Raw genomic sequence first — 16620 nt, forward strand, 5'->3', positions numbered from 1 at the left:
ATATGTTAAAACAAACAGTATAATGTGTTAAATTAATTGTTGGGAGTACTGGAATTTCTTACCAAAACACTTATTTATGAATTCGAAAGAATAATCAAAAAATACTTTTTACCAGAGAATGGCAAAAAAGTCTATGTATCAAGAAGCAACACTTCCCATAGAAAAGTCCTCAAATTGGGTAGCATCTACAACTATTTCATTGTGAAATCCACATTTTGTTATTCATCACATTATCTTTTCACTAAAATGTAAAATTCCAATAGCACAATCTTATCAAAGGATTCAAGTGTGTATGTTCATAATGTACTGTTCTTGTAATGCGGGACATTGTTACACCATTTGTTACAATCCTCTGTGTGTTCTGTTTGTGTTGATGTAGATATTGGCATTGGCAGTGACTCTGTATGTACGCGTCACTCCTCCGCCCACCGGATCAAGTCCTTTGAATCTTTGGCCTCCCAGTCCTCACTGGGCAGATCTTCTAAATTACTCCATAACCAGTTCCGCAGCCTGGTAAGATGCATTGGAGTGAGACCTCAATCTCAATAGGTTTAGATTCATGAAAATCTATATATCTATAATACAAAAATTGGAATACCTGTAATACAAGTCAGCCTGAGCACTTGTTTCTCTTTTGTAGGAACAGGTCTAATAAGCTTTTTATGATACAATTTAGTGTCTTCAACAAAAATTTATATAATTCATTACAGCACAAGTCTTAAACCTCACATACACTGGGCAATTTGTCACTTTCTTATGAACTCTTTTGTTGTAGGACATGACGGAGAACAGTAACACTCAGTTAGTGGTAAAAGCTCGCTTCAACTTCCAGCAGACCAATGAGGATGAGCTTTCTTTCAACAAGGGTGACATCATCAATGTCACTCGCACAGAAGAAGGAGGTTGGTGGGAAGGAACTCTCAGTGGCAGGACAGGCTGGTTTCCAAGCAATTATGTCAAAGAGATCAAAGGGTTTGGTACGTGTATGGGCATAGTTAGAATAAAAACATAAACACTGTCTCTTGATCCACAGTGCAACTTAATGCTATTAAAGCATACATTGTGTCCTTACAGATAAACCAGTGTCACCTAAATCTGGAACTCTTAAAAGCCCACCCAAAGGCTTTGACACCACTGCTATCAGTAAAACCTACTACAATTTGGTAAGCAACTTTTGGACATAAATGTTGATCAATTGATATGTGAATTAATGTGAACATGTTTAAATAATAAGATTGAGTAAAATCGAAAGTCTTTCCTGAAAATAACACCTGTTAGTTTATTTTCAGGTGCTACAAAACATTTTAGAAACTGAAACAGATTATTCAAAGGACCTCCAGAACCTATTGTTCAACTACCTGAGACCACTACAGATGGCAGAGAAGTAAAAAAGCCTTCCTTTTTCTAGCCAAAAACACACAACCAACAAATATTGATGGGAAATATGGACTTTAATTATTTTAAAATTTAAAATCATTTTCTTCCACATTATTGCATTGTATGTTCTATAACATAGCAAAGGGCAAATAGAGAACTCTTAGAGCAGTGAACAATTCTTTGTCAAATGTAATCCTGATTGTTGAACGTTGATTTACAGTTCCCAATGTGTCCTTCTTATAACTTCTTATCATTGTTCCTCATAGACTGAGCTCAACAGACGTCAATGTCATCCTCGGGAACCTGGAGGAAATCAGCACTTTCCAGCAGACTCTGGTCCAATCACTGGAGGACTGCACCAAGTGAGTTTCATTCTAGCTATGAACAGCCATGTGTTTCCTGGGCCCTCTCTTAATGGCCCCTGAGTAATTTATGAAGAGTGCCGAACCACTTAGCGAAACTGAGATGCTATCAAATGTATCGAATTTCGACTCCTAAACAATGAAAATAGACCAGGGCAGCAAAGTCAACATGAGGCCCATTACAAGGATTTGAGGATCACTAAAGGTTTCTAATGTCTGACCTCTAGTGGTAAATATTTTATCCCTATAAAGTTTGGAAAATAAAGCTTTGTTATAATGCTAGAATATGTTAGATGTAAGAAAGAAGATCGACTGAATCTCTGTATGTATATATTACTATGATTTCATTCTGATTGTTCCCGTTCTGTGATTAAGACTTCCAGAGCTGCAGCAGAAGATAGGAGGGTTTTTCATGAATCTCATGCCCCAGATGAGGTCTCTATATGTGTCGTACTGCTCCAACCACCCCTCAGCAGTCAGTATTCTCACTGAGCACAGGTATGCTACCTTACTGTGTCCTGATTTCGCAGTCAGCCCCTCCATTGGCTTGGTAGATGATAATTGGTCTTTTTCTGTACCGGCAGTGAGGAACTTGGGGAGTTTATGGAGGGGAGAGGTGCCACCGTTCCAGGTATTCTGACTCTGACCTCTGGCCTCAGCAAGCCCTTCATGAGACTGGACAAGTATCCCACATTGCTGAAAGAACTGGAGAGACACATGGAGGTTAGGGGTGTTCACACTGACTAGGCATACCACGGTATGAGTTTTTGACATTAAAGGGATAGCTCACCCAAAAATAAAAATTCTCTCATCATTTACTCACCCTAATGCCATCCCAGATGTGTATGACTTTCTTTGTTTTGCAGAACTCAAAGTTTTTGGAAGAATATTTCAACTCTGTAGGTCCATACAATCAAGTGGATAGTGATCAGCACTTTAAAGCAACAAAAAGCACAGCCAATCGGAATAAAGTAATCCATAAGACTCCAGTGGTTAAAATAATGTCTTCTAAAGCAAAACGATTGCTTTAGGTGAGGAACAGATCAATATTTAAGTCCTTTTCACTATAATTGTTTACTACCGGTTGCTCTTCAAAGCACGTCCATGAGGGGACTCGGTACACGCTGCCTCTCGCATGACGTAAGAGCAAAGGCATGAGATATTCTTCTAAAAATCTTTGTTTCTGCTGAAGAAAGTCATTCACATCTGGGATGGCATAAGGATGAGTAAAAGATGAGAGATTTTTTTTTATTTTTGGGTGAACTAACCCTTTAAAATTACCACCTGAGAAAAAAAGTATGGTTAACCAGTTTTACGATTATCTGCAAATTTTCTTATTATGCAACAGCACATAGACAAAAAAAAATAACCGGAGTGCTTGAAGTTGCAGCCGCATTCAGAAGTGTGTAACTAAAATTATTGTGGGTGTGCAGCTTGTAGTTCATGGCAACCAATGTTTTTTTTCTTCAGATAAAATGTATTAAAGCAATCCATTAATCTGTCCACAACACCTCAAAAATAAACCTGTGGACTGTGCGTATTGAAGTGAACATTGCTTATAGAAGATGATTTAAAGTCCAATAGTGACTGAAATTTAAATTTATTGTTGAATGCAGTACATCTTTACACAAGCAGTGCCTTTTATTTTAAAGAGAAAATATTGAGATACAACTTCTCAGTTTACTGCGCTGATAGTAACTACATGCAAAAGCACAGAACGCTGTCAGCTGTCAGGGGGTCATGACATGAGGAATCACATTTTCCTTGATCTTTAACATATAAGAGACATCCTACTATAAAAACATACATTAACTTTCAGAATTCAAAATTTCCTTGTCACTGCAAAAAGAGCAGTTGTTGAAACCAAGCTGCTGAAACAACTCATTTTCTACTTCCTCCAGAGAGCAGGTCAGTCAAGAGCAGAGAGCCAATCATAACAGTGGGCATTTACAGTCAATTCTTAAAGGACAAGCAGCACCAAAACTAAGTGTTTCTTACAGAGGGTCAGAATGAGAGTGGAAAATTATCATGTTTTACAAATATATGAATGTTTTTTATGCAAAATACTTTACAAATATTATAAGTGAACCTCAATGACCCCTTTAAGCGACTAGTGGAACATCCTGTCCTGTCATTTTTAGTAGAGTCTGACCAATATGGGATTTTTGATACCAATTTTGGAGGGGGAAATTCACAGATTACCGATATGGTGGCTGATATAGTTAATTTTTGAGCTGGAATGAATACAGACCTTTTCTATGTGGATTGTGCACCGATATGACTATGCAAGGTGCTCAGAATGCTGCTTTCTTAAATATTTTTATCAAAGAATATTTGACATTATTTTTATACATTGTCAACCAATTCTAGAAATGAACACTGAGAAAATAAAGAATAAATTAAAATACAATAAATAGCTAAATAAACATCAGTAGTGCTGTTTAGTATCAGTCAAATGCTGATTCTTTTAATACTGCCAGTCAATTAGGGTCAGGTTGTAAAACAAGAAGCATTTACACCTGTCGAGTCAAGAGATAAACAGCAGCAGCGGTGTTACTCCGTATTCTACTATACAAGTTCAGGGGAAACTTTCAACGGTGGAAAACCAGACTTTTGAATATTACATTTTGTAAATGCAATGACTAGAATTGTTCGGTTGAAGGGAGTACCAAACTGCGAATCCTGAATAAAACAGTTTGGTGAATACATGTTTACACATTGCTTGTCAGCTGAGTGGAAGCTAATGAAAGTAGCTACATGATAAGCTAGTTAGCTATAAGCTCGTTGCACGGAGAGTATAAGATGGACTCTATTTACTTTCCAGTAGTGCCCGACTGATATATCGCTCGGCCGATATTATCGGCCTATATACAGTGCTGTTGTTTATTTAGCTATTTGTTTTATTTTTATTTATTCTTTATTTAAACGGTCAGCATTTGACTGATACTAAACAGTACTGATGCTTATTTAGCCATTTATTATTATTTTTTTTATTCTTTATTTAAATGGTCAGCAATTGACTTATACTAAACATACAGTACTGATGTTTATTAAGCTATTTATTGTATTTTTATTCTTTATTTTCTCAGTGTTCATTTCTAGAATTTGGTGACAATGTACAGTTGTGCTCAAAAGTTTGCATACCCAGGCAGAAATTGTGAAATTTTGGCATTGATTTTGGAAATATGACTGATCATGCAAAAAAACTGTCTTTTATTTAAGGATAGTGATCATATTAAGCCATTTATTATCACATAGTTGTTTGGCTCCTTTTTAAATCATAATGATAGCAGAAATCACCCAAATGGCCCTGATCAAACGTTTACATACCCTTGAATGTTTGGACTTGTTACAGACACACAAGGTGACACACACAGGTTTAAATGGCAATTAAAGGTTAATTTCCCACACCTGTGGCTTTTTAAATTGCAATTAGTGTCTGTGTATAAATAGTCGATGAGTTTGTTAGCTCTCACGTGGATGCACTGAGCAGGCTAGATACTGAGCCATGGGGAGCAGAAAAGAACTGTCAAAAGACCTGCGTAACAAGGTAATGGAACTTTATAAAGATGGAAAAGGATATAAAAAGATATCCAAATCCTTGAAAATGCCAGTCAGTACTGTTCAATCACTTATTAAGAAGTGGAAAATTCAGGGATCTCTTGATACCAAGCCAAGGTCAGGTAGACCAAGAAAGATTTCAGCCACAACTGCCAGAAGAATTGTTCGGGATACAAAGGAAAAACCCACAGGTAACCTCAGGAGAAATACAGGCTGCTCTGGAAAAATACGGTGTGGTTGTTTCAAGGAGCACAATACGACGATACTTGAACAAAAATGAGCTGCATGGTCGAGTAGCCAGAAAGAAGCCTTTACTGCGCCAATGCCACAAAAAAGCCCGGTTACAATATGCCCGACAACACCTTGACACCCCTCACAGCTTCTGGCACATTGTAATTTGGAGTGACGAGACCAAAATAGAGCTTTATTGTCACAACCATAAGCGCTATGTTTGGAGAGGGGTCAACAAGGCCTATAGTGAAAAGAATACCATCCCCACTGTGAAGCATGGTGGTGGCTCACTGCTGTTTTGGGGGTGTGTGAGCTCTAAAGGCACGAGGAATCTTGTGAAAATTGATGGCAAGATGAATGCAGCATGTTATCAGAAAATACTGGCAGACAATTTGCATTCTTCTGCACGAAAGCTGCGCATGGGACGCTCTTGGACATTCCAGCATGACAATGACCCTAAGCACAAGGCCAAGTTGACCGTCCAGTGGTTACAGCAGAAAAAGGTGAAGGTTCTGGAGTGGCCATCACAGTCTCCTGACCTTAATATCATCGAGCTACTCTGGAGAGATCTCAAAAGTGCGGTTCATGCAAGACGACCGAAGACTTTGCATGACCTGGAGGCATTTTGCCAAGACGAATGGGCAGCTATACTGCCTACAAGAATTTGGGGCCTCATAGACAACTATTACAAACTGACTGCACACCGTCATTGATGCTAAAGGGGGCAATACACAGTATTAAAGACTAAGGGTATGCAGACTTTTGAACAGGGATCATTTCATTTTTTTCTTTATTGCCATGTTTTGTTTTATGATCGTGTCATTCTGTTATAATCTACAGTTGATTATGAATCCCATAAGAAATAAAAGGAATGTGTTTTGCCTGCTCACTCATGTTTTCTTTAAAAATGGTACATATATTACCAATTCTCCAAGGGTATGCAAACGTTTGAGCACAACTGTATTATAATAATAATAATGTCAAATATTCTTTGATAAAAATATTTGTTTAAGAAAGCAGTCTTCTGAGTAACTCTGCATAGTCATATCGGTGATAAATCCACATAGAAAAGGTCTGTTTTCATTCCAGCTCAAAAAGTAAATATATCGGCCACCATATCGGTAATCTGTGAATTTTCCCTCTCTAAAATCGGTATCGGTCTCAAAAATCCCATATCAGTCGGGCTCTATTTTCCAGCATTGTGTCTCACCAAATAGGTAACAATATGGTGTGAAATCAACACTCAACAGACACAATCCACCACTGCACCGTTGTCTGCTGAGCCGCAAAAAGATGCTCTGATGCTTACCTTTCAATCTGCTACGTTACTGACTGCACTGACGAACTACAGCTGGCTAACAGCAAACAGATGTGATAAACATGAGTGACATGGTTGTCAGGGACAGGGTTAACGTTATATTAGTTATATTGAAAAGGGAAAATGATGGGGTCATTGTTTAATAACTTTTCAGTATGTATTTCACATTAGTTAGCAACTTACTGAGAAGACACCGCTTAACTCCGCACCATCTGCAGAACCACCCTCAGCTCTGTAAACAATGGAGTCTGAGCGTGCTCTGCTGGACAAACTGTTATGACACCAACTCTAAATCTTAGTCATCTAAAATGTTTTCTGTATTATATGTTCTGAGTTTTTTTTTTTTTTTTTTTTTTTCATATCTGTGCATATCGGAAAACATACGGCGATACCGATATATTTCTGAAAGGCTAATATTGGCAGATAATATCTAATAAAAAAAACTAATTTGTAGTACTGTATGTGTTGTACCTTGATATGATTTATGTCTGCATGTTTTACATAGTGGATATTCATTACCTTCAACTACCTTCAGTTATTCAAATGCTCCTAAACAGCCAATTTAAGTTGCTTTTTTGGTGGATATGAGTCTGTTAGATTGATTTCCCCTGTCATATTTTCATGTTTGTGTAGCCTGTTTCACATGGAATGATAGCTGCACTAACCAGCCAGGCACAAGTACAAGAGATTTTCACATTTAGGCTTACACCGAAAACCTCTTCTATATCTAATAGGGATGTGCGCTACGACTAATTTGACTGTCGTTTAAATGGAAATTTTGTAACCGTCTAGTCGACTAGTCTAAAGAGAAACCAACCTTCAGAAAACAGTAAAAAAAAATATATTTTTTTTTATGGGACCCATTTAAAATACTTAATCTATTCCAAATCCGACACTAAATTCCACTGAAAAGGGGCATTTATCTGCGACGTGCTCACCTTGAATTATGATCATTGCACTTTAAATATAGAACATGATGCACATTCACTGAATCAACATTAGCGAATATTTAATAGACATATTTATTGAAAACAATTGAATGAATAGTGCAGGATCAGTGGAACAACCATAAAAGCCTTTCTAAACAGAAATCACCAAGTAAAAGTTACTTAACATTAAAACAGTCAGGACATTGTTGAAAATAATTAACAGGTAGACTAAGCCAAATCTATGCTACGCTGAAAAGTTGTGCGTATTTCACAACGTGCAGTCTTGCATTAACCATTGATCTAATATGACAGCTGTTCGGTAAAGAACGCTAACCAATAACAGTTACGATGTGTAAAAAAAAAAAAAAAAGCTATAGGATAGAAAAAATAGGGCTGTAATGTAGCCTAAAATAAACCTAATGTATTCTAAACATGACGTGCACACAGAATAAAAGATAGTTTAACACGTTAAGCAGTCGGCACCTTGCTGAAAATAGCCTTCTTAATCAGCAGATTAAAAAAATGTCATACCTAGCCTAAAACAGTTATTTTCTAGGCTACTTACTCAAAAGCATACATTTTTTTGATGAGCAAAATTAACCCATCGACATGGTCTGGTGAAAGACGGGACTTGACTCACCTGAAGCGTCTATCCTGCGCTTGAAAAAGCCCGCTCAGCGGGAAAATAATGTACAAGCATGCACAGATGTAAAGAAGACTCAAATGTGAAAACATCCTTAGGGACTTTCAAACATTTGGAAAGCCGATTCCCACAGCACCACCGAAGTGTTTTCATTACTACTTTGCTGAGTTTTCTTGTCTAGCGAGAGGAAGAAAAATGCGCTGCCTGAGGTGAAATTAAACTCTGTATCTGCTCCAGGTATCCTCTTTTTTTTTTAAATAATATTTGTATTATTAAATCTATTTAAAATATGTAACAGTAATATGACAGTAATTTAAGTGCAGCCTCTGTAAAAATATAAAGCCAAACGTAAATGTGTAAAAATTATTATCAGTTTAATGGGGGGAAATATGAACCGACTAGTAATTCCAGTGTCGACTAGCAGCATCAGAACCGTTTAGTCAACTAGTCTCGCACACCCCTTATATATATATATATATATATATATATATATATATATATATATATATAATATTTTTGCCACATGAAAAGACAACATTTCAAGTTTTTTTAGATTATAAATTCTTACTGTTAAATAAATCACAACATCCATACAGTGATTTGTAGCAACAAAATTAGTTGAAGTTATTAATTTTCAATGAGTTAGTGATTTCTGGTGACATGAGTATCAGTGACTGTTGGTGATGTGACCATGTGACAAAGTTGAGAAAAGTGTAACTTTATGCAAATGAGCAGCCACTCAATCTGGAGACTATCAGTAACAGCGAAGATTGTTGTGGATTGTAACTGTGCTGATACTGTGAGCAGTTTTACTATTTAATATGATTTGTTTCGCCCCACATTCAGGGGGTTATAATTCAAAAATTATGCGTGGAAAGCTGTGTCTGAAATTGACGGCACTCTAATCGAGTTAGATTCATGCGTTGAAAATTGGTCATCATCTTCATGATATGAAGCATTATGCACTACTGCAATTCATATGCAAACACTTTTCCCTCCTTAATGTTCACTTTTAGTAGCAAGAAATCTGATTGCTTGTCAAAATAGAAAGACATCTTATTTTTACCAGCAATAAATCTAATTTTTGGTCAGGTTTTCAAAAGCTATGGCCAGTAACACAGCCCATCAATAACGTTAGGGCATCCAACAGGAACGGCAACAATATGACCATTTGGCGACCTCCAGCGATCGCTGTCAGTGTGAACGAGGCATTCGAAAAGACTGGTATTTTAATGTGACATTCATTTTATTCTGCCTTCTTTTCGCTTCAGGAGGGTCATCCAGACAGAACAGAAATCCAGAAGTGTATGACAACATTCAAGAATCTCTCTGTGAGTCTTTGTCCTTTATTTTGAAGTGAGTGCTGTACTCTGCCTAGTTAACATGCTTAATTTGATGGACTGGTGTCCCGTGGCTTTGCTGCTGCAGTTAGGTGTGGATCATTCCCATGGCAACCAGCCTTGTTAACGTTTTGTTTCCATGGTTACAGGCACAATGTCAAGAGGTGCGGAAACGCAAGGAGCTCGAGCTCCAGGTCCTGACTGAGACAATTCGGCTCTGGGAGGGGGAGGACATCAAGACCCTGGGTTCTGTGTTGTATATGAGCCAGGCCATGGTCCAGAACCTCGGCTGTGAGGTGAGACAGCACCAGATCTCACCTGATGGAGCTTTAGAAGAGCCATATTTGGTGATAACACATAAAGCCTAGTGTGTACTACATGACTTGCAGTCGGCGCCTTGCGACTCACAGTTCTGTTTTCCATCGTGCTGGAACGCACACTACAGGACTGATCGCAGACTGGTTGTATCAACTACACGACCATTCTTCCCTGACTGAGTCCCTGTGTACACTGGTATTAAGATGCATTTTGGGTGATCTGATCAAAAGTCTACAAGTGAGACACATTACTGTTACACCTGGTCATCTCTTTTGACCACTTGTGTTTGAATTTCGAGGGGAGAGTCTCTGATTTTGTAAGGACATCAGTCATTATGTCTGTGTATTACTGAATAATAATAAAGCGCAAAAAAGTAAAAGAAGAGAAAGAAAGCGCTAAAAACCGGTGCACAGTTTGTCTTAATTATTAGCAAACATGATATTTCATGATAAATTCTGAGTTGTTTTAGTGCAGTACCGGTAACTGAGCTTCTAATGTTCGTACTTCTCATATCTGTGTCCCTGCATGTTGATATTGGACACACTAAAAGTTCTTGTATATGTACATGCATTAGCTTTTTAAAAATTTCAGATCGTGTGGTTATTTCGCTTTAAATCTGCACGTAACCGGCAAATTTTAAACTCTGGTTTTATAGGTGCCGCTCTGTTGCTGTGGCACTATGACCCCAATGTCTGAATGTGTTTGGAGTGGGCAAATCTTAAAACCGTTTGGACCCAGTTACAGCTGTCTTTATCGTAGTCCTGTTTTAAACGGATCACCCAAAACGCGTCTTTTACGATAACAAAATTAATTAACAAACTCAGTTTATTCGTGATAACATGTCAACAAACATGAAAGAACGGATCTCACTCGTTTTTGCGCTTATTGGCACCATTTGCAAAGAAAAAAAATACATAAAAACAGCGAGTAGGATGACGTTTTATTTTATTTTCTAATTATTTTTTGTCTCCTTTTGTCTCTGCATGTCGCAGGTATGCGTACACTACAAGACCTTTCGTCGTGAAATCTGAGACTTCCCGTCACAAACCAGATGTCGACTCTAAACATCAAAAGAGACGAGCTTGAGTCATGTAGTGTACACTAGGCTTAATTAAGCAATTAGGTACAAGAGGCTGTGCTGTATTGTGAATATAAGGGCATGCCTGCAACTCCTTTAGCCGTAACTATATTCACTGTATAGCATGGTCTCGGGTGCTTTATTGCTTTTATAAAACAATCACTACATAATAAAACTGTAAAGGACACACATTTTCAAGCACACAAAATTTTATTTTACTAAGCCAGTTCATTAAATGCCATCCTTCTGTTAGAAGATATGGTCCCTAACATAACTGTGTTATAAAAGCAAAAGCAATAATCTGCTGTGGGTGTTGTGCAGTGATATGGTGAACAGGTGTTTTGCTCCATGGCATACAGTATATTGTGCATTTTGGCACAGCTTGATTGCTGTATTGACCAATCAGCTTCCAGGACCAGAACTTTCCATTTTGTAATTGTTGATAAAATGTACTTAGAAAAACATGTTTGAGTATACAGTGAAGTTAGAGTACATCCAGATTTGCTTCATAGGGATTTTATTGCTCATAATAAAAAATAAAAAAAAAAATCTATTTTTACATTTCATGTTTATCAGTAGTTATTAAAAAGCTATGGACCTGTCTTCAGTTGTAGACACCAGCTACATCAACAGTATGAAAGAAAAATAAACAGTGTATTAATAAAAGAACTGTTATTAATATTAAGATAAATGGTCATAGTTTTATCTATGAGATTTCAGTGCTGGACTTATAATGGCTGTGGTGCATTTATTTTTTTCAGGAGAGGCACGAACGTTACCTTTTGCTGTTTCCTCATGTGCTGCTCATCCTGTCTGCCAGTCCAAGGATGAGTGGCTTTATCTACCAGGTCAGAAACCAACTGCAGTCAGAACCAATTACAACACGCCCAAATAAATCTTAATGTCGCACTCCACCACCCCCTAAAATCCACTCAAGCTTTGCTTTTCAACACACACATTAAAATGGCCCTTGTGGCTATAGCGCAAAGAGAAAATGTTTGGTTTGTTTCGTTTCTACCAGGGCAAACTACCTTTGAGTGGGATGACAGTGACCCCATTAGAAGACTGTGAAAGCCATGAAAATGCTTTTGAGCTCTCGGGTAAGGACAAACTGGCACACTTTTTTGGGACTGATAGACAAAAGTGCAGTTGATTGTTCAGTGACTTTGGCGAAGTCGTTCATTCACTGTGTGTTTGTTCATCCGTGCAGGCAACATGTTTGAGAGGCATCGGGTGATCTGCTATAACAAACAGGATCTACAGGACTGGATCGAGCACCTCAACCGACAGACCAAGCACACCACCATGGCGGCTCCCAGCATAAAACCACTAACTGTCCCCTGCCACACAGTGAGTGTCCTGGTTAACAATAACCTGGTTAGAAAACCACCTATCATACAGTATTTAATGGTGTCTTTTAAAAACCAAGAGATAATGTGTCCAGGTGAATCTCACAAAGCTTGTCAAAACAAGTCCAGGTCATATTTAACCTAAAATCATAAGAAAAAAGTTCTAAGAGATTATATGAAGTTGTTGGGCCTCATGTATTCAGATAGAAGACAAAGGCAGGCCTAACACAGTCGTAAAAACATAACTTAAGCCCCCACCTTTTAAGTCGTAAATCTTACTGATAAAAATCGCGCCAAAATCAAACAAAGGGAGTCCAAAACAGACTATGGATCCATGAAGCCTTGCCCTCTAAAGGATCGAGCTCTCAACTCCTATTGGATGAGGCACACAACAGAACGTCCCTCAAACATGACATCATCAGGACTTCAAATAATTCTGAAATGCTTCCAAAGTGGCTTCCGGCGACTTCGTTCACCGAATACGGACGTAGCTTTTTGCTGCTCTCCGGTGTAACCTCGTGGCATAAGGAAGTAATGTCCGACTTGAAACTGTAGCCATACAATCTCCATCTCGCTGGACGAGTTGAGATTACTCTGTGTTCAACCGAACACTCTAACGGATCCGAAGGAGACCGCCGAGCAATTCGCATCTTCATCCGTTGGCCTACAGAAGTGAAGAGATTAAAGATTTCTCTTCCATCTTCAATCAAGTCGACATTTCTGAGTTCTCCGCCAGCCCGCCGAGAATCAACAGCCGTACCGCCCTCTGAGAATCAACAGCCGTACCGGCCGCCGACAGCGCGAGGAAACGGCTCTCGTCATCACACGAGCCTCAAGAAACCGGGTCAGAGTTAAAGGACGGAGGAAAACACATTCTGCCTGTGTCCTCATGTGATTCAAGTAAGAGGTTACGTCTGGGCAGAGATAGAATATTATAGCGTGTTATTCTTGTGTTTCAAGGTTTTTGCTTGTACAGTTTACGGACCGCCATGTCCGCTAATTATTAATACTCAGGGTATTAATTATCACGAATTTGTTTTGCTGTATTGTAGTCCAACCAAATTGGACTGTTGTGCATTTTCGCCATCGCGGGTGAGACAGCAACTGAGTTCATCCATTAAAGAGTCAAATAACAAGGGACTTTTACGATCCCCGCTCGTAAAACCGCGTCTCTGAGTGATGAACACGGCTGCTTTATCTCCAGCTATCGCGAAATCAGCTTTCGGGCTGTCACTTAATCATCTCTCTCTCTCTCTCTCACTAACCACACTGACACACACACACACTGTCACACACACACCTTATGTGTTATAGGATTATTTTTATTTCCATATCTAATCATATCACTGTTTAGTTTGTAGTTGTAAGTCGGAAGTTTATTGACTGCATTGTATTAATTATTAATTGATCTTACTGCATAAATAAACTTTGTTTATATTACAAAGAGAAGTGTTCTGGTTTGTTTTGCATACACCTGTGTCATGCTGACGGGATGTCAGTGCTCGGATTCAAACCTTCATTCATTGTTTTTTTATTCGAAAATCGATATTCTTCGGATGTGGATTTTTCCTAAGAAAACAATCTAATATTGAGACTGTTTTAATATTCGGTTATTAGTCCCTGATTTCAGGGTGGTGCCCCGTCAATGTTAATCCTTATTAATATTCTATTGATTTTTGATAATTGACAATTATCTTTGATTGAATTAGAATGATCAATAAGCTAGTGTTAATTTTAATGTTTCATCGATGTTAACAATTGATAAGTGTTGATTTTAAAGGATTAAAAAAAAAGCTAACATTGATTCTCATCAATGTTCTATTGATTTTAATAATTAATAATTATCTTTGATAATTATTAATTATTGCTAATAACCAAACTTGCTCCTAAACGTAGCACACTACATATGAGGTTTTAATGAGTTAGATCCAATTAATTAATTTAAATATTGATTAATAACTACAGAAATAATTACCAATTATTTCTGATAGTAACACTGATCTAAACAACCAGTAAAGCCCTACATAGTATTTATAAATCATGTTAGTATTTGTTGTGCTGCCTTTATGATGATATTAATAATTTTCTTAATTGTCATGAAAATAATGTCATAATGCAAAAAAAATTTAATGGTACTAAAATATGCTTCATTTTCTTTTTACCAAATTTATTTTTTATTTTTTCCTTTGATATTGGGGTAAAATATGTCCTGGACGTATTTTCGTGAGATTCGTTTAAGATTCACATTTCTGTCTCTCTCTCTAGCTCCCGTCTCACCCTCTGACACCATCCAGACATGCAGAAAGCCGGGGCCTAACAGTCGCTCCTGCCTACCATACCCTCCCACACCCCACTTCTCATGGGGCCCCTCACAGCACCATGATGTGGGGCCCCCTGGAGCCCCCTAAAACCCATAAACCCTGGAGCCTGAGCTGCCTGCGTCCAGCCCCCCCACTCAGACCCTCAGCTGCTCTCTGCTATAAAGAGGTACACTGGGTTCAAATTACAAAAATAATTATGCTGCATATTGGACTTCCAATGACAAATGTAATGAAAGTGTAATATAATTAGAGCTGTCAGAATAAACGCGTTAACGCATGCGATTAATTACAAAAGTTTCATGTGTTAATTTTTCTTAATCGTGATTAAGACTGACGCACACGCCTCAAACAGACATGCGCACAACAGCGTCAGAGCCCTTCTACCAAGATGAGCCTACAAGTGTAGCATAAAATTGCATAATGCAGCCAGCCCATAGACATTCTAACACGCTAGTTGACCGTTATGCTGTCTCCTATGGTAGAGCCGTGGAGGTTGTAATCTCATTCAATAAAAAAACTCTGACAGTGCATCCCTGTCAGTGATAAAATGGAGAAAGGAGCTCTTAGCGCTATTTGATGTACAAAATAAGCCCAGATGGGACTTGTGATAGAAATGGAGTATTTTTCAGCCAATGTAAGGCACATTTTAATTACCACAGAAGCACACCAAATCTTAACTATCACCAAAACTGAGAATGAGACGTTTTTTTCAGCAAGTGCTTTTCATGGTGAGCTCAAAGCGGTACTCGACCCTGGCATTGATGCTCTGATGCAAATCATGAATGCAGTTTCACGATTGCTGTAGGAAAGCGGATAGTCACAGTCTACCAGCAGATTAATATTGTGGAGGAGGAGAGTTTAAGAGATTTGATGGCCATTGCAATTAGGGCTGCGAGCATCACCATGACAACTGCCCCACAGCGGTGGCAGAGTGCCACCTGCAGTAATGCACGTGACGTAAACATTAACTTGCATAAAAGACCTTATGAAAACTTGAAATCAATGCCTGAAATAATGTCATTTAATGAGTATAATGAAGTGTTAGATCTTTAGTATCTGTGTTGTGGATTCTTTATCACAGGGGCGTATTTATTTTCCGTTTTTTAGAGACTTCTTGATTTTGCGCTACAGAGCGCTGTAATGGCATATTCACAAGATACGCATTTAGCGCACAACTCAAGTCAAACACACACCACGACTGGCCCTGCATTCCAAATGGGATAAATCAGCCTCCCAAGGTCACTTCAGTGAGAACAATCATGAGTCATGCTGTAACATCATTTTGAAAATAATTTCCAATAAAAATGTCTTCAAAGGTGAGTTCCGAATTAAAGTAATTTTTGAGACCCACACCTTTCAGCCTTCCAAAGCTCTCACAGTGGTTGTTAAAGTCTTTGAAGAGATGATCATTTAGGGATGAGGGATAGGGATGATCACTTCAGAATGGAACGCACCCTGGGTGTAACAACTACACCTCCATTCATCCCCAGCTGAAGTTACAATCTCGAAATGCTTTCACAAACTTACTCAAAGGAGAGTTTATTCGTGATATCATGTCAACAAACAGCATGAAAAAAAGGGCTTGCGTCCATTTATGCGCTCTATCTAGAACTCAAGCTCTGTTGTGTATTCGCTGACTTCATTGATTCACAGATTTAAGTTATTATATTAATGTTGTTGATATAGCTGATTAGGCTCATATATATATATATATATATTAGACATGTAACGTTACAAATTTCACAATACGATACGATTAAAAAATATAAAACAGTGCCCACAAATTCTTTTAA

At 38.1% G+C, this 16620-nt stretch overlaps 1 protein-coding gene across 5 annotated transcripts in view; it reads left to right on the top strand.

Annotated features, from left to right (window-relative positions):
* arhgef7a (Rho guanine nucleotide exchange factor (GEF) 7a) overlaps positions 1-16620 on the top strand; it is a 45362-nt gene that overhangs the window by 14787 nt on the left and 13955 nt on the right. For all 5 annotated transcript variants that reach the window (XM_051709481.1, XM_051709478.1, XM_051709480.1 and 2 more), the window contains 13 exons: positions 380-513; positions 776-977; positions 1075-1163; positions 1290-1384; positions 1644-1739; positions 2115-2237; positions 2324-2462; positions 9693-9752; positions 9911-10057; positions 11919-12005; positions 12179-12257; positions 12368-12507; positions 14772-14993. In XM_051709481.1, the coding sequence (XP_051565441.1) occupies positions 380-513; positions 776-977; positions 1075-1163; positions 1290-1384; positions 1644-1739; positions 2115-2237; positions 2324-2462; positions 9693-9752; positions 9911-10057; positions 11919-12005; positions 12179-12257; positions 12368-12507; positions 14772-14993 (1613 nt within the window). The remainder of the gene's footprint in view (positions 1-379; positions 514-775; positions 978-1074; positions 1164-1289; positions 1385-1643; positions 1740-2114; positions 2238-2323; positions 2463-9692; positions 9753-9910; positions 10058-11918; positions 12006-12178; positions 12258-12367; positions 12508-14771; positions 14994-16620) is intronic.

The sequence above is a fragment of the Myxocyprinus asiaticus genome, chromosome 10 (assembly GCF_019703515.2).
Source record: "Myxocyprinus asiaticus isolate MX2 ecotype Aquarium Trade chromosome 10, UBuf_Myxa_2, whole genome shotgun sequence".
In the NCBI taxonomy this organism is placed as follows: Eukaryota; Metazoa; Chordata; class Actinopteri; order Cypriniformes; family Catostomidae; genus Myxocyprinus; species Myxocyprinus asiaticus.